The sequence below is a fragment of the Pseudophryne corroboree genome, chromosome 2, assembly GCF_028390025.1.
Source record: "Pseudophryne corroboree isolate aPseCor3 chromosome 2, aPseCor3.hap2, whole genome shotgun sequence".
Taxonomy (NCBI): Eukaryota; Metazoa; Chordata; class Amphibia; order Anura; family Myobatrachidae; genus Pseudophryne; species Pseudophryne corroboree.
The window spans coordinates 31,314,102-31,333,673 of NC_086445.1; the positions used below are offsets into that span (position 1 = coordinate 31,314,102).

The 19,572-nt window shown below is 46.6% G+C and overlaps 1 protein-coding gene across 1 annotated transcript; it reads right to left on the bottom strand.

Moving 5' to 3' along the window:
- Nucleotides 1–322: 322 nt before the first annotated feature.
- Nucleotides 323–7,747, bottom strand: LOC134989706 (odorant receptor 131-2-like). The gene is made up of 2 exons (XM_063950624.1): nucleotides 7,619–7,747; nucleotides 323–1,285 (listed from the first exon to the last, which is right to left on the bottom strand). The coding sequence occupies exons 1-2, from the start codon at nucleotides 7,745–7,747 to the stop codon at nucleotides 323–325; spliced, it is 1,092 nt and encodes a 363-aa protein (XP_063806694.1).
- Between the last annotated feature and the right edge of the window lie 11,825 nt (nucleotides 7,748–19,572).

Here is a 19,572-nt window from a genome sequence, read left to right on the forward strand (position 1 = left end):
CACTAGTCTCCAATGCCGCACAGTTACACCCACTAGGCCACAAGTGGAGATGTGGCTGAGATGCCTACAACTGTGAGTGGTCCATATTGGTAGACATCGCTGTCCGGAATGATTATTCAGGTGGGAACCAAGAAACATTTCTGACATAAACCTTCTGCTAACACACCTTTAACATCACTGATAATTGATACGCAGATTATAAAACTGACCTCCGGTAATTCTTGTGACCACACCTGAGATAGGACAAATCTACAGACATATATCTTTATTCACATTTTAGATATATTCTAAACTCTGAGTTGTTTTTGAGAGTCCAGTGGTCTTATGCTGCCACTGCATTTGGGATTGTCCTCATGCGTTTACAAAGCACCAAACTCTTTATGTATTTACCAAACACTTCATCTCTTAGTCCGTAAATTAATGGACTAATGCACCGTGGGAGACACATGAAAAAGAAGAAGTTGATTAAAGGTAACATGTAAAGATATTTGCGGAGGTACGCTTCGGTAATGGCATATGTGAAAGCGGTCAGGCACAGGAGAAGCTGAAGGACATGCAGTATGACGGTTCTCCCAGCCTTGGAAGCAGAAGTCTTTCCCGAGTCCACCTTCACTGCCACCAGCATGATCTTGATGTAGGTGAAGGCGATTATCAGCCCCACCAGGGAAAACGTCAAGGCATGGGCGAAATACCACAAGGTGCTTTGGGCTTGGCTGACTATAAACACGGTTTTTCCACACAAACAATAAAAAGAAAAAAAGTTCTGCTTCACTGAAAAGCACAAAATAATAAAATCAGCAAGATTAGGTGTCAGTCCAATTATCCAAATCACGGCAATGGCCAAATATGACTTCTGTCTGGTGCAAAGCACTGCGTGCCGTAGCGGGAAACAGATGGCAACATACCGCTCCAGACACATGACTGCGAGGTTCACCGGAGTCACCACCAATCCCGAAGAGGATGCCGTGACCAGTATGTAGCAAACAGGGGCAGGGAAATAAATTAAATACGCTGACACAAAGAAGACGAAGAGCCCTAGTGTGAGATACATTGTGTCACTGATGAGCATGTGGATGAAGAGGACGTAGCGAGGTTCATCCTGCATGTGAGAAGACATGAAGTAGACACTTAGGATTATCACCATGAGGAAGTTGAAAATGCAGAATGAGATCAGTATCAGAAATAAGAGGACCGAGTAGAGCGGGTCTGAGTGCAGGAAAGCAGCCTTGAGCGCAGTGGTGATCACCGTAGAATTCACCATAACTGAACGCAATGAAGCTTGAGTCTAAAATAAAGAAACATTTTTTGATTAAGGACAACATTTTTGATAGAGAAGATATGCTTACACCACACAAACCCGTAATTGTAAAGAACAATTGATCATAAAAAAGTGGTTTACGTCATTACACGTTTTGCTACAATTATTTTCACACCAGCTATAGGCTGGTGTGAAAATAATTGTTGCAAAAAGGGAGGTGTAAAGGCAATGGTCAGAAGAGGAGCAGAGAGGGCAGAAGACAGGGTGGATAGAGATGAGGTTACAGATGTAAGGGTAGGGAATGGTTTAAGGCTATGTAAGTGGGGGATAGGGTGCAAGTGAGCAGGTTGTAGAGGGGGAGCTAGACAATGTGATGAGAGATGAAAACAAGACAAGCAGCAGCAGCATTAAGAATAGACTGAAGTGGGGAGAAGCAAGCGAGAGAGAGAGGACATAGAGGAGGAGGTTACAGTAATCCAAATGGGAAATTATGAGAGCAAGAATGAGAGTTTTGGTGGCATCTGGAGTAAGGAAAGGCCAGATTCTGGTGATGTTCCAGAAGTGGAAGCATAACAGATGGCCTGAATGTGGGGCATGAAGGAAAGAGCACATTTGAGGATGACACTGAGGCAGCAGACTCAGGAGACAATGGAGAGAGTGATTATGTGAACACAGAGTAAGAAGAGGGGAAGTGAAGAGAGCCTAGAAGGGGGAAAAACAGTAAGTTTGGTCTTTTCCATAGTAAGTTTCAGGAAGAGTTTGGAAATCCCTGATGTGATGGCAGATGGGCAGTTGGAGACATAAGAGAAGATGGAGGGAGGAAGGACATGGGAAAAGGGACATCTAACTGTCATCAATGTATAGATGGTAGTGAAGGCCTAATGAGCCAATGACATTTCCAAGGGAGGAGTAGCAGAGAGAGAAAGAGAGAAGGGTCCCACAATGGATCCCTGAAGGATGCTTACAGATTGAGATAGTGATGGGAAGGATGACTCCAAGGTAGAGACAGAAAATGATGGTAAGGTAGGAGGTGAACCTCAAATACAGTAGGCCAATAGAGTGGATAGTGTGGGAGAGGGTGGATGACAGTGTCAAAGAGGGAGAGAAACCCAAGAGGATAAGGAAGGAGCAGTGACCCCTGGATATAGACTTGAGAAGGTCACTGTTGACCTTGGTGAGGGCAAATTTAGAGGAGTGGAGGCCACGGAAGACCATATAGTTGAGAGTTGAGAAGACAGTGGACGGAAAAGGAATGATGTGAGATGGAGATAGATAATCCTTTTAGGAGATAGGGGTAGATAGAGTTAGGGTGGTAGTTAAAGAGACATGGTCAAATGAGGGTTTCTCTCAGAGGCAAATCTTATACCCCATTTTATTTACACCAATTTCACAGGAACCTCAGTTCACTACTCAGTGCTGTATCCAAACCCAGTACTTTCCGGTCAGTGCTACTGTGAAGGGCGACCCTGAGATTAGCTACACAATGACATAAGTGTGTTATCCCCAGTGCTGGATTACCATAAGTGTAATGGAGAAATTAAAGAGCAGCCAATCTACAGAGCATTGCTGGCTGTCATGGTCTGTCAAGACCTCTCTAAATTGCATATTCTGATCCCAGGTGTTTCATATCCCTTAGCCCAAGCAAACACAAGTATAGTTTGGCCATACAGATAATCATAATTAATATGTTGTATTGTGATTCTCTGCCAGCTGTCACATAGTGTACTGCGTGGCTTAGCCTTGGATATGAGTCAGCGCTTATCTATTAGCCTAAGTGCACCAAACTCTTATCTCATTAGCCTAAGTGCACCAAAAGCTTGCACACCTTTTGTGGTACTTCTTGGATATGGGATCCAGCTACAGGTCCTTACAATTATCTTTCCCAGGAAACATAAGAGCTATCTGTAACTCAGGGCCTGATTCAGTGATGGACACAGTAATACAGCAACTGGGTCTTCGGACGCAGATGCTGTACAAAAATATGCAAAAGCAGCAGGAGGCATCTTGAGTAAACAGTCGCCTCCTGCATGCTTTGTGTGATCCGCTGGTTGTGTCCATAGACGCAGCATTGTAACACTTGTATGAACATTGACCACCTCAGTAACCCTTAGATTACCCAGGATGGCTACGCTGTTCAAGCTGATGGGGCCAGAAAATCAGCATCGGAAGACGCACATGCTGGCTCAGCACACCAAGAAAACAGGGGCAACAAGCCTCTGTTTTGTAGAATGGACCGTATCAACACACCTTCCTGTCCCCAAGGTTCTGCATTCCACCTGAGCTCACCATTGCCCTGTGAGTGTATTCCAACCACGTAGATCTGGAAAGGTAATGTTGCATGCTGCCTATACCATCGAGGCACCTGCGGGAGGATCTAAGGTCCAAACAGCAACCATCTCAGGACCTTTGTCCCGGTATGCAACCGCCATCTTGAATTCAGTCCGGTGGTGTTTGTATGGCTCATCTTCCCTGGCTACACAACTTCCCTCTTCATATGACCCCCTACCCTGAAACATGGGTTTGGCTTCACTCACACTCGCAGCAGGATACAGAATCTGAACCGACTGGCCTATCATACCACCTACTGTGGCTGCAGTGTCTCTCTCTACTTAGAAGGCCCCAAGAGATACTGTAGCCTAGCCAATAAGGGGTGTGACACACCAGCTTCTGCCACAGACATGTGCTCTTCCCCAAAACTTCTGGTTCTAGTGGAAGCCACAGAATCAGAGCTTTCGGCTCCCTTTTCTCTTTATACAGTAACTCGTAGGAAATAACTAACATTCTGTCTCAACTTCTGGATCAAAAATTGGTCCCACTGAAGGACTCGCTGGACCATGCCCTCATACAGCTTTCCCAGCATGACCAGTTTCTTACTGAGTCTGAATAGCAAATTTCAGACCTGAAATATGATCTCACAGAGGTGCGAACCTTACTGAGTAGCCAAGAGGCTGCAGAGGCTTTCATGCAGGATAAATTGGAATGAGAATCACAGGAACAATGTACTCCTTATTGCCTAGGGTTCTCTGTTTGGGCATAGAGGCAATAGCCATTTTTGACCTCGCTCTGGTCTGGTTCACCTTAGCTTTGTCCTCCCTTATAACAATGTCTAAAATGGAGATTTCTGGCTTATTTAAAAAAAAGTTGATTGACTTTAGGGCACATCTGGAAAGAACTTATCTATGTAGATTACAAAATTGAGCAGTTGACTAACATCACTTTGTTTTGAGCAACTTACAGTATAAACCAGTCTTACAAGTTCAGGGGATGGAGTTTGGGATCAGGAGGCACATGGCTCTGGTTTCTAGGATAGAGGAACTTAGCAAGACATTTTCAGCTGCCTATCAGGTAGACCTCTGACATGATTCTCCTCCACCAGACTGGCGTATGGTGACGTCTCTATGATACAGTCGGTTCTGAAAGTGCCCAATTTGGCTTTGACCATTAACGCAACCGGTATTTCAGTTGGGGCAAAAAGTCTGGTAAATTATTGGTCAGTTTATCATATACTTCAATTAAATCATAATCCTTCTCTAGCATCACTAATATTGAAGCTATTTCCCAATAATTTTTACAATACTACCAATCGTTGTATACAGCCCCTCCTGATGTCTCAGCAATTGGCATGCAATTCCTTAGGCACATGGCCTTGCCACTTCTCACTGATGATGATAGAGCCTCATCAGCAGCCCCCATCAGAGACGCAAAGTTCCTCTTCCTAATTACGTCTCTCAGAAAAGATAAATCACCAGGACCAGATGGCTTTGGGGTGGAATATTATCACATCCTGGTTCCTAAGCTCCTTCTCCATTTACTTTCACTTTTTAAGTCTATCTGTCATACCGCCCAATTTCCCAGCTTAATCAGGATTTAAAGTTGCTCACAAGACTTATTGCTACAGTGTGTGCTTGCAGAAACCCCTACTTTCTATTCTTCATCCCAAGAAGCTGGTTTTATTCAGGGTTGTACCTGAGTGCATAATATTCGGCTCTTGGTGTCCACTATTGCTCCGGCTGAGTTGAGGGATGACCTAATCAGCATTGCTATGACCACTGCTGGATTAAACCATGTGGAGGCCCCTAGGCAGTCAAAATCTCGGTGTCCCCCTCGCAAATTATCGCCAAATATGTTTTGAGTTGGTGCTCATAATACAGAAGAATCAGCATTTGCAGAGGACATTTTGCTGTATTATAGTGAGCTCCATATAGCTATTGCTCGCCTTTGGACACCCTGCAGACTCTCCATTAAATTTCTGGCTTCCTGGTGAATCTTTCCGAAACTGAGGCTCTGTGTTTCACCCATAGGCCTGAATAGAATGGGGTTCATTGTTCCCGATTAAGTGGGCTGTGGGAAGTATAACTTATTTGGGATGTATAGTCCCTTCCAATCTTCCGACCTTTATTCAGCCAATTTCCCAAATTGTATTCGCCAGCTGTTGGCTTATATTCAGAAATGCCAACACCTCCCTCTTTCTTATTTAGAATGTTGCCAATTGTTTAAGAATGATTACTGTATCTTCACTTGTCTCCTCTACCCCTTTCAGAGTCTCCCATTCATCCTTACTAAGTGTAACCAATATACTATTTTGTCTGCCCTTAGCAAATTCATTTGGGCTAATCAGTGGCCATGAATATCCCTGCTCAAGTCACAGCAACCCCAGCTCTCAGAGGAATCAATGTCCCATGCCTCCAGGACTATGCCCTGGCTGGTCCTACTACTACTGTTATGCCCTGAATTGGATAGGCAGAATGAATCATATTGTTAATAGATTCACTGAACAAGACTTTAGTTCCCAATCCAATCCAGTTAGTCTACTTCATATGCACCTGTAAGAGTCCTCCCCCAGTGTAACCCAGAGCTGGCTTCTTCTAATGCAGCTGTGTCACAGTAAGAGTCCTCCCCCCTCTGTAACCTGGAGCTGGCTTCTTCTACTGCAGCTGTGTCACAGTAAGAGTCCTCCCCCCTATGTAACCTGGAGCTGGCTTCTTCTACTGCAGCTGTGTCACAGTAAGAGTCCTCCTCACTGTGTAACCTAGGGCTGGCTTCTACTGCAGCTGCGCTGTCATAGTAAGAGTCCTCCCCTGTCCACATGTATAAGGGAACAAAGGGTGCAGGTGCACCATACACCATTAAAACTATTATAACCATAATATAATATTTGAGGTTCTTGGCATATATTGGCCAGTATATGAGCCTGCCCACCTGATTCACGGTGACCTCATCGGACAGGTCCCTAACACTATAGGGGTTCACCTCCGGGATGCAGAACATCACAGATGTGTGATGCCCTGGGGTGGTTTGGCTGGGGTGATCTGGGGGTGCTATGCGTCCCGGAGGGGAACCCCTATAGTGTTAGTGACCTGTCCGATGAGGTCACCGTGTAGCAGGTGGGCAGGCTCATATACTGGCCAATATATGCCAAGAACCTCAAATATTATATTATGGTTATAATAATTTTAATGGTGTATGGTGCACCTGCACCCTTTGTTCCTATGTTGTAGTATTACAGTACTTAGTCACAGCAAGGTAGCACATCCCATTATTATAAGATAGGGTGTACAGTCCAGGCCTCGTTTCCACATGTATAAGGGCAGAAGCTGCAGAGCACTGACTGCCGTGGGCTCCCCTTTCTCCCTGGCCTGGAATTGAGGTTCCAACAGACCCCTGCTGATGGCAGCCCTGTGGGTCATGGTGCGATGTAAACAGGTAATCCAGATAATCCCCACTGGTGCTTGGAGATTATGTCATCTCCAAGCACTGGCAGAAGAGAGACTGCACCTGTGTGCAATGTAAACAGTGCTGATCCAGGAATAATCCAGGTTGGATCTACAGTGTGAACACGGTCTGACCCGGGTCAACCTGGGATTTTGATCTGAAAGGGGTACAATTTCTATGGCAACTACAAAAGGACATGCAAAGTTTAACAAACCAAGCACTTCAGCAACAGGGAGTGCCACTTTTGTGGCTGAAGTGCTTGGTTTGTTTAGCCCCCACAAAATAATTTTTTTATAGTACGACCTCCGATCATTGAGGAGGTTGATTATGAGGGAGCTGGAGGTAGAGATTGTTGTGCTGATCCAAACTGCTGGTTACTGTTACTGGACTGCTTGTTATTATTTTACAATTTATTATTATTTTGTCAAATAAATTTCATGAAGTTGCTGAAAATTATGTAACAAGGAGGAGGTGCCTAGATGGTAACATCCATACCTCTTCCCAAATGGTACAGATACCTTCACAAATGTCAGGATTTGGGTGAAAATTATTTCACACCCAAGAAGTAGCTTTTTTTTTTTTATGCCCAGGCATGACAATGGCTTTTTTTTTTATCAAGAGCAAGAACTGCTGCTACTGCTGACTTACACAAACAACATCCACATCAACCTCATTCTCATTAGCATTAGATACACATATATCCCTCTCATCCTGTTGCAATTCCATGCTAGCATCCTCAATTTCTATTATGTCAACATCTTTACTACTACTGCTCATCCCCACATTTGTAGTGATGTAGTTAGTATCCCAACATATGGGATGCCATGGTCAGAATGGTTAGACCAGAATCATGACTTCTAGAATCCTGAACATAAGTATCAGGGAAAGGTTAGGGTTAGGTTGCGGGAAGGGAGGGTTAGTATTACCTTAATTTCTTGTCCCTGTTGGGGTTATGGCCATCGATATGACAGGGTCGGTATTCTGACTGCCGGCATCGTAACTGCTGGTATCCCATATCCAACTGCATTTGCAGAGTGTGCAGAAATGGTGGAAGGAGGCTTCTCTATGAGTACAATGTCAGAAATGTCAGACTCACACACAGCTAATGTGAACACACCTGGACTCTCCTCAGGGATTTGTGAATACACAGTTTGTTCTTCAGCCTTAGGCTTCTGTTTTTTTGGGCACTGTTTTGTCTGTTTTAAAGGTGACACATCGACCTCCTTTCTTTAATATTGCAAAAAATTTAGGTTTCAGGTGCCCTTTCCTAAACTTTGTGTCCCCTGGACCATCTTTGGAGGAAGTTGAAGTACTATCATGACTGGCAACAGCTACAGCACTAGTACTTGGTTACTCCTCCTGCTCTTCTATCGACTGTTCCATATTAACTCACAGAGCTATTAGTAACAGTGGCACCTACTGAATGTTATTTTTTTAGTGCAATTCCTGAACAACAAAATCACATGTTTTATTTTTTTAACACTGCAGTAAGTAAAGGTAGCGCTACTGAGCAGTGCCTGAATATCCTGAACACACACTTTATATTTTAATAATGATTATTTTCCCAACACTGACACAGTAAGAGCCCTTCACTGATAACACTGACACAGTAGCCCACAGCCCTAGTTGACTGATGATGATGATGATGATGATGACAGTGACACAGTATCCCACAGCCCTTCACCAATGATGATGATAATAGACACTGACACAGGCACAGGCAGTACTGCATCCCACAGCCCTAGTTAACTGATGACACTGAGTGTGTGTGACAGAGTATCCCAAATCACAGTCACGGTATCCCTTAATCACAGTGCAGCCCACCCCACACCTTCTCTCTACGTCATGCTGTGTGAAATGACACCTGAACCATGAGGGACTGACTTTTATTGAATCTAAAACGTGTGAGATCCGTCACTGGGAGTATTACGTTTTGCCGCATTTTTGGATCCGAGCCTGACGGGATTCGGAAATAATCAGAAACTGAAAACTGAAAGCATTGCACTGAGATATGTTCATTATTGGTAGGAGGTTCACCATAGGAAATGTGTACCCAGGGCTCCACTTGGTCTAGAGACAGCCCTGGACAGTAACTCAGGTACAATCTTCATGCATTGAATTATTAATGTACAAACAAACATGATAAACCGAATGGATCCAGGCGGCCTGAGTCTCATTCTAAATAGGTGACCTGACATACACTGTATGTTGCAGCAAGATGCTCATTAATTGGTGTAATGGGCACATCTGTAATCACAGCCCATTCAGTGCACCTGGGACCTAATAACTTCTCCAGGCACTAAGTCATTCCTTCCCCCAATAATATACAGTATAGGGAGAATAATAACACAATACACTAACTGCAGATTATATTACCACTATAATGCAACTCATGCTGTATAATATTAATAACACTCCAGGAGAACATTTCCAATCAGCCTTTGATTCATGTTTTCATTCATCAGTTATACAATCAGTAAATACAGTTACAGCTTGAAGAAGAATGTGCAACAAAAGTGCAACAAACTCAGCCATAGATATATAATATATTCTTATAACTTGTCAATTAAAAATATGTAATTCAGCATTGTGTGTAATTAGTATATCATTAGTGGTCTGTAGAATCCGTCTGTCCCACGGCGTGGTGCTCAGTACTTACAGTTCCCCAGCAGCGCAGTTCCAGGCAGGTAACAGTGTTCCGGTTCCTTCCTGTGTCATTAGCCTCCCATTACATCACGTTACCTTATATATGGCAGATAATGCTATTTATGTCCCATTCTCCCCGGCGTCAGCAGCTGTGGACATCCCAGACAGTACAGTCCTCATGGAGCTCTCATTACAGCTTCTCTTTGTGAATACATATGGCTTGTAATTACTTTGACACCTCACATACAGCCTCAGAGATTACTTATGTCAGAACAGATTGTCACATTTTATTGAACTGGAAATGGAAACTAAATTATAATGTCCGAGCTCTTTTCTGTTATGAAGTACTTACCCTTTACCTGACCGGCACATTCTGCACCCCACACCATAAAAACATTACACATTGTGGGATTCGTTCAGAGCTAACAGCAAATAATAATAATTAGAGATGAGCGGGTTCGATTCTCCGAGAACCGTACCCCCCCTAACTACAAGTGGTTTACACGGGTCCGAGGCAGCCTCGGTTCTTCCCGCCTTTCCTCGCAAAACCCGAGTGGGTGAAAATGTCATCATCCCGCTGTTGGATTCTCGCGAGATTCGGATTCCATATAAAGAGCCGCGCGTCACCGACATTTTCACTAGTGCATTGTAGATTGAGCTGAGAGGACGTGACTATGTTCTCTGATTGAAAAGCTCAATATCAGCTCAATATCAGCTCAATATCTGTGCTTAGTATCAGTGCTGTATTATGGTGACCAGTATACTACAGTACAATAGTCCAGTGCTGTTCTCGCTGCCCAGTGTCAGTTCTAGTATCCTCATCAGTGCTCAGTATCACTGCTCATTGTCTTGTGCTGCATTGTGGTGACCAGTATACTACAGTACAATAGTCCAGTGCTGTTCTCACTGCCCAGTGTCAGTTCTAGTATCCTCATCAGTGCTCAGTATCACTGCTCATTGTCTTGTGCTGTATTATGGTGACCAGTATACTACAGTACAATAGTCCAGTGCTGTTCTCGCTGCCCAGTGTCAGTTCTAGTATCCTCATCAGTGCTCAGTATCACTGCTCATTGTCTTGTGCTGCATTGTGGTGACCAGTATACTACAGTACAATAGTCCAGTGCTGTTCTCACTGCCCAGTGTCAGTTCTAGTATCATCATCAGTGCTCAGTATCACTACTCATTGTCTTGTGCTGCATTGTGGTGACCAGTATACTACAGTACAATAGTCCAGTGCTGTTCTCGCTGCCCAGTGTCAGTTCTAGTATCCTCATCAGTGATCAGTATCACTACTCATTGTCTTGTGCTGCATTGTGGTGACCAGTATACTACAGTACAATAGTCCAGTGCTGTTCTCGCTGCCCAGTGTCAGTTCTAGTATCCTCATCAGTGCTCAGTATCAATACTCATTGTCTTGTGCTGCATTGTGGTGACCAGTATACTACAGTACAATAGTCCAGTGCTGTTCTCGCTGCCCAGTGTCAGTTCTAGTATCCTCATCAGTGCTCAGAATCACTGCTCATTGTCTTGTGCTGCATTGTGGTAACCAGTATACTACAGTACAATAGTCCAGTGCTGTTCTCGCTGCTCAGTGTCAGTTCTAGTATCCTCATCAGTGCTTAGTATCACTACTCATTGTCTTGTGCTGCATTGTGGTGACCAGTATACTACAGTACAATAGTCCAGTGCTGTTCTCGCTGGCCAGTGTCAGTTCTAGTATCCTCATCAGTGCTCAGAATCACTGCTCATTGTCTTGTGCTGCATTGTGGTGACCAGTATACTACAGTACAATAGTCCAGTGCTGTTCTCGCTGCTCAGTGTCAGTTCTAGTATCCTCATCAGTGCTCAGTATCACTGCTCATTGTCTTGTGCTGCATTGTGGTGACCAGTATACTACAGTACAATAGTCCAGTGCTGTTCTCGCTGCCCAGTGTCAGTTCTAGTATCCTCATCAGTGCTCAGTATCGCTACTCATTGTCTTGTGCTGCATTGTGGTGACCAGTATACTACAGTACAATAGTCCAGTGCTGCATCTCGCTGCCCAGTGTCAGTTCTAGTATCCTCATCAGTGCTCAGTATCACTGCTCATTGTCTTGTGCTGCATTGTTGTGACCAGTATACTACAGTACAATAGTCCAGTGCTGTTCTCGCTGCCCAGTGTCAGTTCTAGTATCCTCATCAGTGCTCAGTATCACTACTCATTGTCTTGTGCTGCATTGTGGTGACCAGTATACTACAGTACATTTCTAAAAGTCCAATGTCTTGTGCTGCATCTTGCTGTTGTAGGGTGCTGTGGTAGTGTCCTGTCACCGTGCATAGGTCATCATCATTCCAGTCACAGTGGTATCTGGTATCTATCTAGAAGTATCTAATTCCAGACATTACTGTCGTCTAATTCCAGATATATTACTGGCGTATAATTCCACACATTAAAAAAAGGAGAACAAAAATTTGGAGGGTAAAATAGGGAAAGATCAAGATCCACTTCCACCTAGTGCTGAAACTACTGCCACTAGTCATGGCAGTGATGATTCAATGCCATCAACATTGTCTGCCAAGGCCGATGCCCAATGTAATATTAGAGAGCATGTAAAATCCCAAAAACAAAAGTTCATAAAATGACCCAAAAATCTAAATTAAAAGCGTCTGAGGAAAAGCGTAAACTTGGCAATATGCTATTTACGACACGGAGTGACAAGGAACGTCTGAAGCCCTGGCCTATGTTCATGGCTAGTGGTTCAGCTTCACATAAGGATGGAAGCACTCATCCTCCCGCTAGAAAAATGAAAAGCATTAAGCTGGCAAAAGCACAGGAAAGAACTGCGCGTTCTTCTAAATCACAAATCCCCAAGGAGAGTCCAATTGTGCCGGCTGCGATGCCTGACCTTCCCAACACTGGACGAGAAGTGGTGGCTCCTTCCACCATTTGCACGCCCCCTGCAAGTGCTGGAAGGAGCACCCACAGTCCAGTTCCTCATAGTCAAATTGAAGTTGTCACTGTTGAAGTACACCAGGATGAGGATATGGGTGTTGCTGGCGCTGAGGAGGAAATTGACAAGGAGGATTCTGATGGTGAGGTGGTTTGTTTAAGTCAGGCACCCGGGGAGACACCTGTTGTCCGTGGGATTGACATGCCTGGGCAAAATACAAAAAAAACACCTCTTCGGTGTGGAATTATTGAAACAGAAATGCGGAAAACTGGTGTCAAGCCGTTTGTTGCCTTTGTCAAGCTGTAATAAGTAGGGGTAAGGACGTTAACCACCTAGGAACATCCTTTCTTATACGTCACCTGGAGCGCATTCATCAGAAGTCATTGACAAGTTCAAAAACTTTGAGTGACAGCGGAAGCAGTACACTGACACCTAAATCCCTTCTTCCTCTTGTACCCAAGCTCCTGCAAACCACACCACCAACTCCCTCAATGCCAATTTCCTCCTTAGACAGGAATGCCAATAGTCCTGCAGCCCATGTCACTGGCAAATCTGATGAGTCCTCTCCTAACTGGGATTCCTCTGATGGATCCTTTAGTGTAACGCCTACTGCTGCTGGCGCTGCTGTTGCTGCTGCTGGGAGTCGATCGTCATCCCAGAGGGGAAGTCGGAAGACCACTTGTACTACTTCCAGTAAGCAATTGACTGTCCAACAGTCCTTTGCGAGGAAGATGAAATATCACAGCAGTCATTCTGGTACAAAGCGGATAACTCAGGCTTTGACAACTATGTTGGTGTTAGACATGCCTCCGGTATCCGCTATTAGTTCACAGGGACTTAGAGAATTGCTTGAGGTAGTGTGTCCCCTGTACCAAATACCATCTAGGTTCCACTTCTCTAGGTAAGCGATACTGAGAATGTACACAGACCTCAGAAAAAGAGTCACCAGTGTCCTAAAAAATGCAGTTGTACCCACTGTCCACTTAACCACGGACATGTGGACAAGTGGAGCAGGGCATACTCAGGACTATATGACTGTGACAGCCCACTGGGTAGATGTATTGCCTCCCATAGCACCAACAGCAGCGGTGGCACCAGTAGCAGCATCTCGTAAATACCACCAAGTTTCTAGGCAGGCTACGCTTTGTATCACCGCTTTCCATAAGAGGCACACAGCTGACAACCTCTTATGAAAACTGAGTAACATCATTGCAGATTGGCTTACCCCAATTGGACTCTCCTGGGTATTTGTGACATCGGACAATGCCACCAATATTGTGCATGCATTACATGTGGGCAAAGTCCAGCACGTCCCATGTTTTGCACATACAATGAATTTGGTGGTGAAGAATTTTTTTAAAAACGACAGGGTCGTGCAGGAGATGCTGTCGGTGGCCCGAAGAATTAAAGCCACTTTCGGCATTCAGCCATGGCATGCCAAAGATGGAGCACCAGCAAATACTCCTGAACCTGCCCTGCCATCATCTGAAGCAAGAGGTGGTAACAAGGTGGAATTCAACCCTCTATATGCTTCAGAGGATGGAGGAGCAGCAAAAGGCCATTCAAGCCTATACATCTGCCTACGATATAGGCAAAGGAGGGGGAATGCACCTGACTCAAGCACAGTGGAGAATGATTTCAACGTTGTGCAAGGCTCTGCAACCCTTGAACTTTCCACACGTGAAGTCAGTTCAGACACTGCCAGCCTGAGTCAGGTCATTCCCCTCATGAGGCTTTTGCAGAAGCAGTTGGAGAGATTGAAGGAGCAGCTAAAACTGAGCGATTCCGCTAGGCATGTGGGACTTGTGGATGGAGCCCTTCATTCGCTTAACCAGGATTCATGGGTGGTCAATCTGTTGAAATCAGAGCACTACATTTTGGCCACCGTGCTCGATCCTAGGTTTAAAGCCTATGTTGTATCTCTCTTTCCGGCAGACACAAGTCTGCAGATGTTCAAAGACCTGCTTGTGAGACACTTGTCAAGTCAAATGGAACGTGACCCTCCAACAGCTCCTCCTTCATTTTCTACTGCCACTGGAGCTGCCAGGAAAAGGATCAAATTTCGAAAACCACCCCACTGGCGGTGATGCAGGGCAGTCAGGAGCGATAGCTGACATCTGGTCCGGACTGAAGGACCTGCCAACGATTACTGACATGTCGAATACTGTCACTGCTTATGATTCTGTCACCATTGAAAGAATGATGGAGGATTATATGAGTGACAGCATGCAAGTAGGCACGTCAGACAGTCCGTACGCATACTGGCAGGAAAAAGAGGCAATTTGGAGGCCCTTGCACAAACTGGCTTTATTTTACATAAATTGCCCCCCCCCCCCCTCCAGTGTGTACTCCAAAAGAGTGTTTAGTGCAACCGGTCACCTTGTCAGCGATCGGCGTGCGAGGTTACTTCCACAAAATGTGGAGAAGATGATGTTCATCAAAATTAATTATAATCAATTCCTCCGTGGAGACATTTACCAGCAATTGCCTCCAGAAAGTACACAGGGACCTGTGATGGTGGATTCCAGTGGTGACAAATTAATACTCTGTGAGGAAGGGGATGTACACAGTGAAAGGGCTGAGGAATCGGACGATGAGGAGGAGGTGGACATCTTGCCTCTGTAGAGCCAGTTTGTGCTAGGAGAGATTGATTGCTTGTTTTTTGGTGGGGGCCCAAACCAACCAGTCATTTCAGCCACAGTTGTGTGGCAGACCCTATTGCTGATATGATGGGTTTGTTAAAGTGTGCATGTCGTGTTTATACAACATAATGGTGGGTGGGAGGGCCCAAGGACAATTCCATCTTGCACCTCTTTTTTTAAAATATTTATCTTTGCATCATGTGATGTTTGGGGCCAATTTTTTAAGTGCCATCCTGTCTGACACAGCAGTGCCACTCCTAGATGGGCCAGGTGTTTGTGCCGGTCACTTGTGATGCTTAGCTTATTCATCCAGCGACCTCGGTGCAAATTTTTGGACTAAAAATAATATTGTGAGGTGTGAGGTGTTCAGAATAGACTGGAAATTAGTGGAAATTATGGTTATTGAGGTTAATAATACTATAGGATCAAAATTACCCCCAAATTCTATGATTTAAGCCGTTTTTGAGGGGTTTTTGAAAAAAAACACCTGAATCCAAAACACACCCGAATCCGACAAAAAATTTTCAGGGAGGATTTGCCAAAATGCGTCCGAATCCAAAACACGGCCGCGGAACCGAATCCAAAGCCAAAACACAAAACCCGAAAAATGTCCAGTGCACATCTCTAGTTTAAAGTAACACATTGGAGGTCATTCCGATTTGTTCGCTCGCAAGGCGATTTTAGCAGAGTTGCTCACGCTAAGCCGCCGCCTACTGGGAGTGAATCTTAGCTTCTTAAAATTGCGAACGAAAGATTTGCAGTATTGCGATTACAAACTTCTTAGCAGTTTCAGAGTAGCTTCAGACTTACTCGGCATCTGCGATCAGTTCAGTGCTTGTCGTTCCTGGTTTGACGTCACAAACACACCCAGCGTTCGCCCAGACACTCCTCCATTTCTCCAGCCACTCCCGCGTTTTTCCCAGAAACGGTAGCGTTTTTTCGCACACACCCATAAAACGGCCTGTTTCCGCCCAGAAACACCCATTTCCTGTCAATCACACTACGATCGCCAGAGCGATGAAAAAGCCGTGAGTATAAATACTAACTTCTAAGCAAATTTACTTGGCGCAGTCGCAGTGCGGACATTGCGCATGCGCACTAAGCGGAAAATCGCTGCGATGCGATTAAATTTACCGAGTGAACAACTCGGAATGAGGGCCATTGTCCTCTATACTACACAATTATAAAAACTTAGGATATTGTGAATATTTGTCCCAGTTAGATGATATTGCTGAATGGGTAATGATGGAGACTGGTACCATTTATCAAATAAGGAGAAACTGTATATATATATATATATATACAGAAATCTTGGGGCCTGGTACAGGGGATCCAGTCTGAAGATCGACAATGTTTAGGTCGACCACTATAGGTCAACATTCACTAGGTCGACATGGATGGACGGTCGACAGGGTTTCTAGGTCGACATGTGCTAGGTCGACAGATCTAAAGGTCGACATGAGTTTTTTACATTTATTTTTTTGGGATTTTTTCATACTTAACGATCCATGTGGACTACGATTGGAACGGTAAAGTGTGCCGAGCGAAGCGGTAGCGGAGCGAAGGCACCATGCGAGGGGACGCGGTGCACTAATTTGGGATCCCGGTCACTCTACGAAGAAAACGACACCAAAAAAAAAATCCTCATGTTGACCTTTAGACCTGTCGACCTAGCACATGTCGACCTAGAAACCCTGTCGACCTTCCATCCATGTCGACCTAGTGACTGTCGACCTATAGTGGTCGACCTAAACATTGTCGACCTAGACACTGTCGATAAAACGAACCACACCCCTGGTACAGTGAGATCTCTGGGGCCCCCTCAGATTATATATATATTTATATATATTTAAAGCGCATCAGAATTTGCTGTACTATGTAAGAAACTGTATATATATGGTGACGGTTTTGATCACAGCTGAGTTGTCAGCTACTGATGACGTCAGCATTATGCGACGTGGGGGCGGGTGTTTGGTCCCGAGCCGCACGCTTGCAGTTTTCACATGGTGGTGTGCAACTATAAAAGTATGTAATTGTTTGTTACTCTTCATCCTGACGAAAATATTTAATTATATTGAAACGTTGATAGCAGACTGCAGTCCGCATCATTTATTTATATACTAGGTGCTTCATCGCGCCCTACGGGCGCTCTTCACACCGTTCCAAGGGGCTACGCCCCCTTAACCCTTGCATGCCTTTCTGGGGTTCAATATTTGTATTATATGGAGTATTACCTGCACTCCTTTGTTAGTGGTTAAATATTGCACAATGAAAGAGCGTGCGATGGTGAAGGAGACACAGCCCCTTGCGACGGCGTGAACAGCACCTGCAGGGCACCATGTACAGAATGTAGCGAGTGCGGGGGGGAATGCGGATGGTGTCTGTAGATGCTGCAGGTGGAGGGGGGGCAAAAGTGGGGGTGGGGCCCGGATGGGGAAGAGTCGGGAGGTGCTGCGGGTGGGGGAGGGGCAGAGGAGTGTGGGATGCAGATTGGGGAGGGGTCCGGATGCACTGCATGTGGGGGAGGGGTGCCATGGGTGGGAGAGGGGCAGGTGTGGAGATGTTGTGGATGGGTGAAGGGTTCCGGAGGTGCAGTGGGATGGGAAGGGGCGGGAGTGCCGGGGGTGGGGTAGGGGTCCGCAGGCACCATGGGTAGGGGAGGGGCAGGTACGGGTGGTGCGGCGCATAGGGAAGGAGGTCCGGAGGTGCTGCTGGTGGTGGAGGGGCAGGAGGTGCTGTGGGTGGTGAAGGGGCAGAGGAGTGGGAGCCGCGGGTGGTGTAGGGGGTCTGGAGGCACAGCGTGTGGGGGAGGGGTGGAGTGCCGCATGTGGTAGAGGGGAAGGTGCGGAGGTGTGGTGCATTGGGGAGAGGTCTGGAGGCGCTGCGGGTACTGTACCTGCCAAAAAGGTAGTTGGAAGGTATGCAGTAACAGGGCCAGGACAGGGGTGACAGGGTCAGAACAGGGTTGACGGGGCCAGGGCAGGGGTGACAGGGACCGAAAAGGGGTGACGGGGCCAGGACAGGGGCGACGGGGCCAGGACAGAAATGACAGGGACAGGATAGGGGTGACAGGCCAGGGTAGGGGTGGCAGGAACAGGACAGGGGTGACAGGGCCAGTATAGGGTTGACAGGGCAAGCACAGGGGTAACAGGGCCAGGATAGGGGTAACAGGGCCAGCATAAGGGTAACAGGGCCAGCATAAGGGTGACAGGGCCAGCATAACGGTGACAGGGCCAGGACAAGGGTGAAAGTGCCAGAATAAGGGTGGTAGGGCAAGGCCAGGGGTGACAGGGACTTGACAGAACACAGGGCATGGGAGAGATTGGTATTAGGGACAAAACAGTGGTGACAGACAGATGTGTCTTACCGGAGTCACTGCTGCTGGCTGCTGCTGTTCCACTCCAACCTGTTGGGATCTGCTGCTGGTGGAGACTTGGCATGGCTGACTCTCTTAGGCTGGAGTCCTGCTTCCTCTGCCCGTCCGCATCCCTCCCCCCCTCCTCAGTCACACACCGCAGACCTCGCGCAGCTGCCGGGCACTGTGGTAAAAGGAGACTGGGAGTGACTGGTTAGCCCCCAGGAGATGCTGCGGCTGGAGGGAGGAGGGGGTCATAGCATGCACATGGCGCGGACCTCGCGGCTGCTGGGTACTGTGGTAAGGGGAGACTGGGAGTGACTGGTTAGCTCCTAGGAGACGCTGCTGCTGGAGGGAGGAGGGGGTCGGAGCCTGCAAGCAGCTCGGACTTCTGCAGCGTTGCCTGCCGGATAAAGTGTGTGAAGGAGCTGGGCACACCTCACTGTGGGTGGCAGCGCTGCAGCTAGCGGTGGGGTTGCCGGGGCTGGAGATAACAGAATCAGTACGGAACCTGCACAGCGGCAGGTGCCCCACAAAACTGCAGCTAAGAAGCGTGGAGTGTGCCAGAAAGTGACGCTCCTCCACGCCAGAGAGGGGGGGGGGGGGTCAAGCACACAGTGAGCCGGTGCCCGTCTATCTGTACGGCATACCCCCTCAAACACCCCCATACCTCCCAAATGTCCCGATTTTCGCGGGACAGTCCCATTTTTTGGGGTCTGTCCCGCTGTCCCATCCGCGGGTCGCAGTGTCCTGCGGTAACGGGGGGGGGGGGGTCAGTTGGGAAACTCCTTTACTCGCTGTTCTGCTTAGCAGAGCAGCGGTGAATAGTGGAGACAGAGGGAGAGGGGGCATCAGGGGGTATGGAATAAGGGGGGGGTTCCAGCAGCAGAGCCGGATTAAGGGGGGGGGGGCAGGGGGTACGTACCCCGGGCCCCACAGTTTTAGGGGCCCCACGGCTGGAGTAGCTCTGTCCCAGCTCAGAAGCTCCCCCGTCCTGCCAGCAACAGCGGCAGCATTGTGTTACAGTCA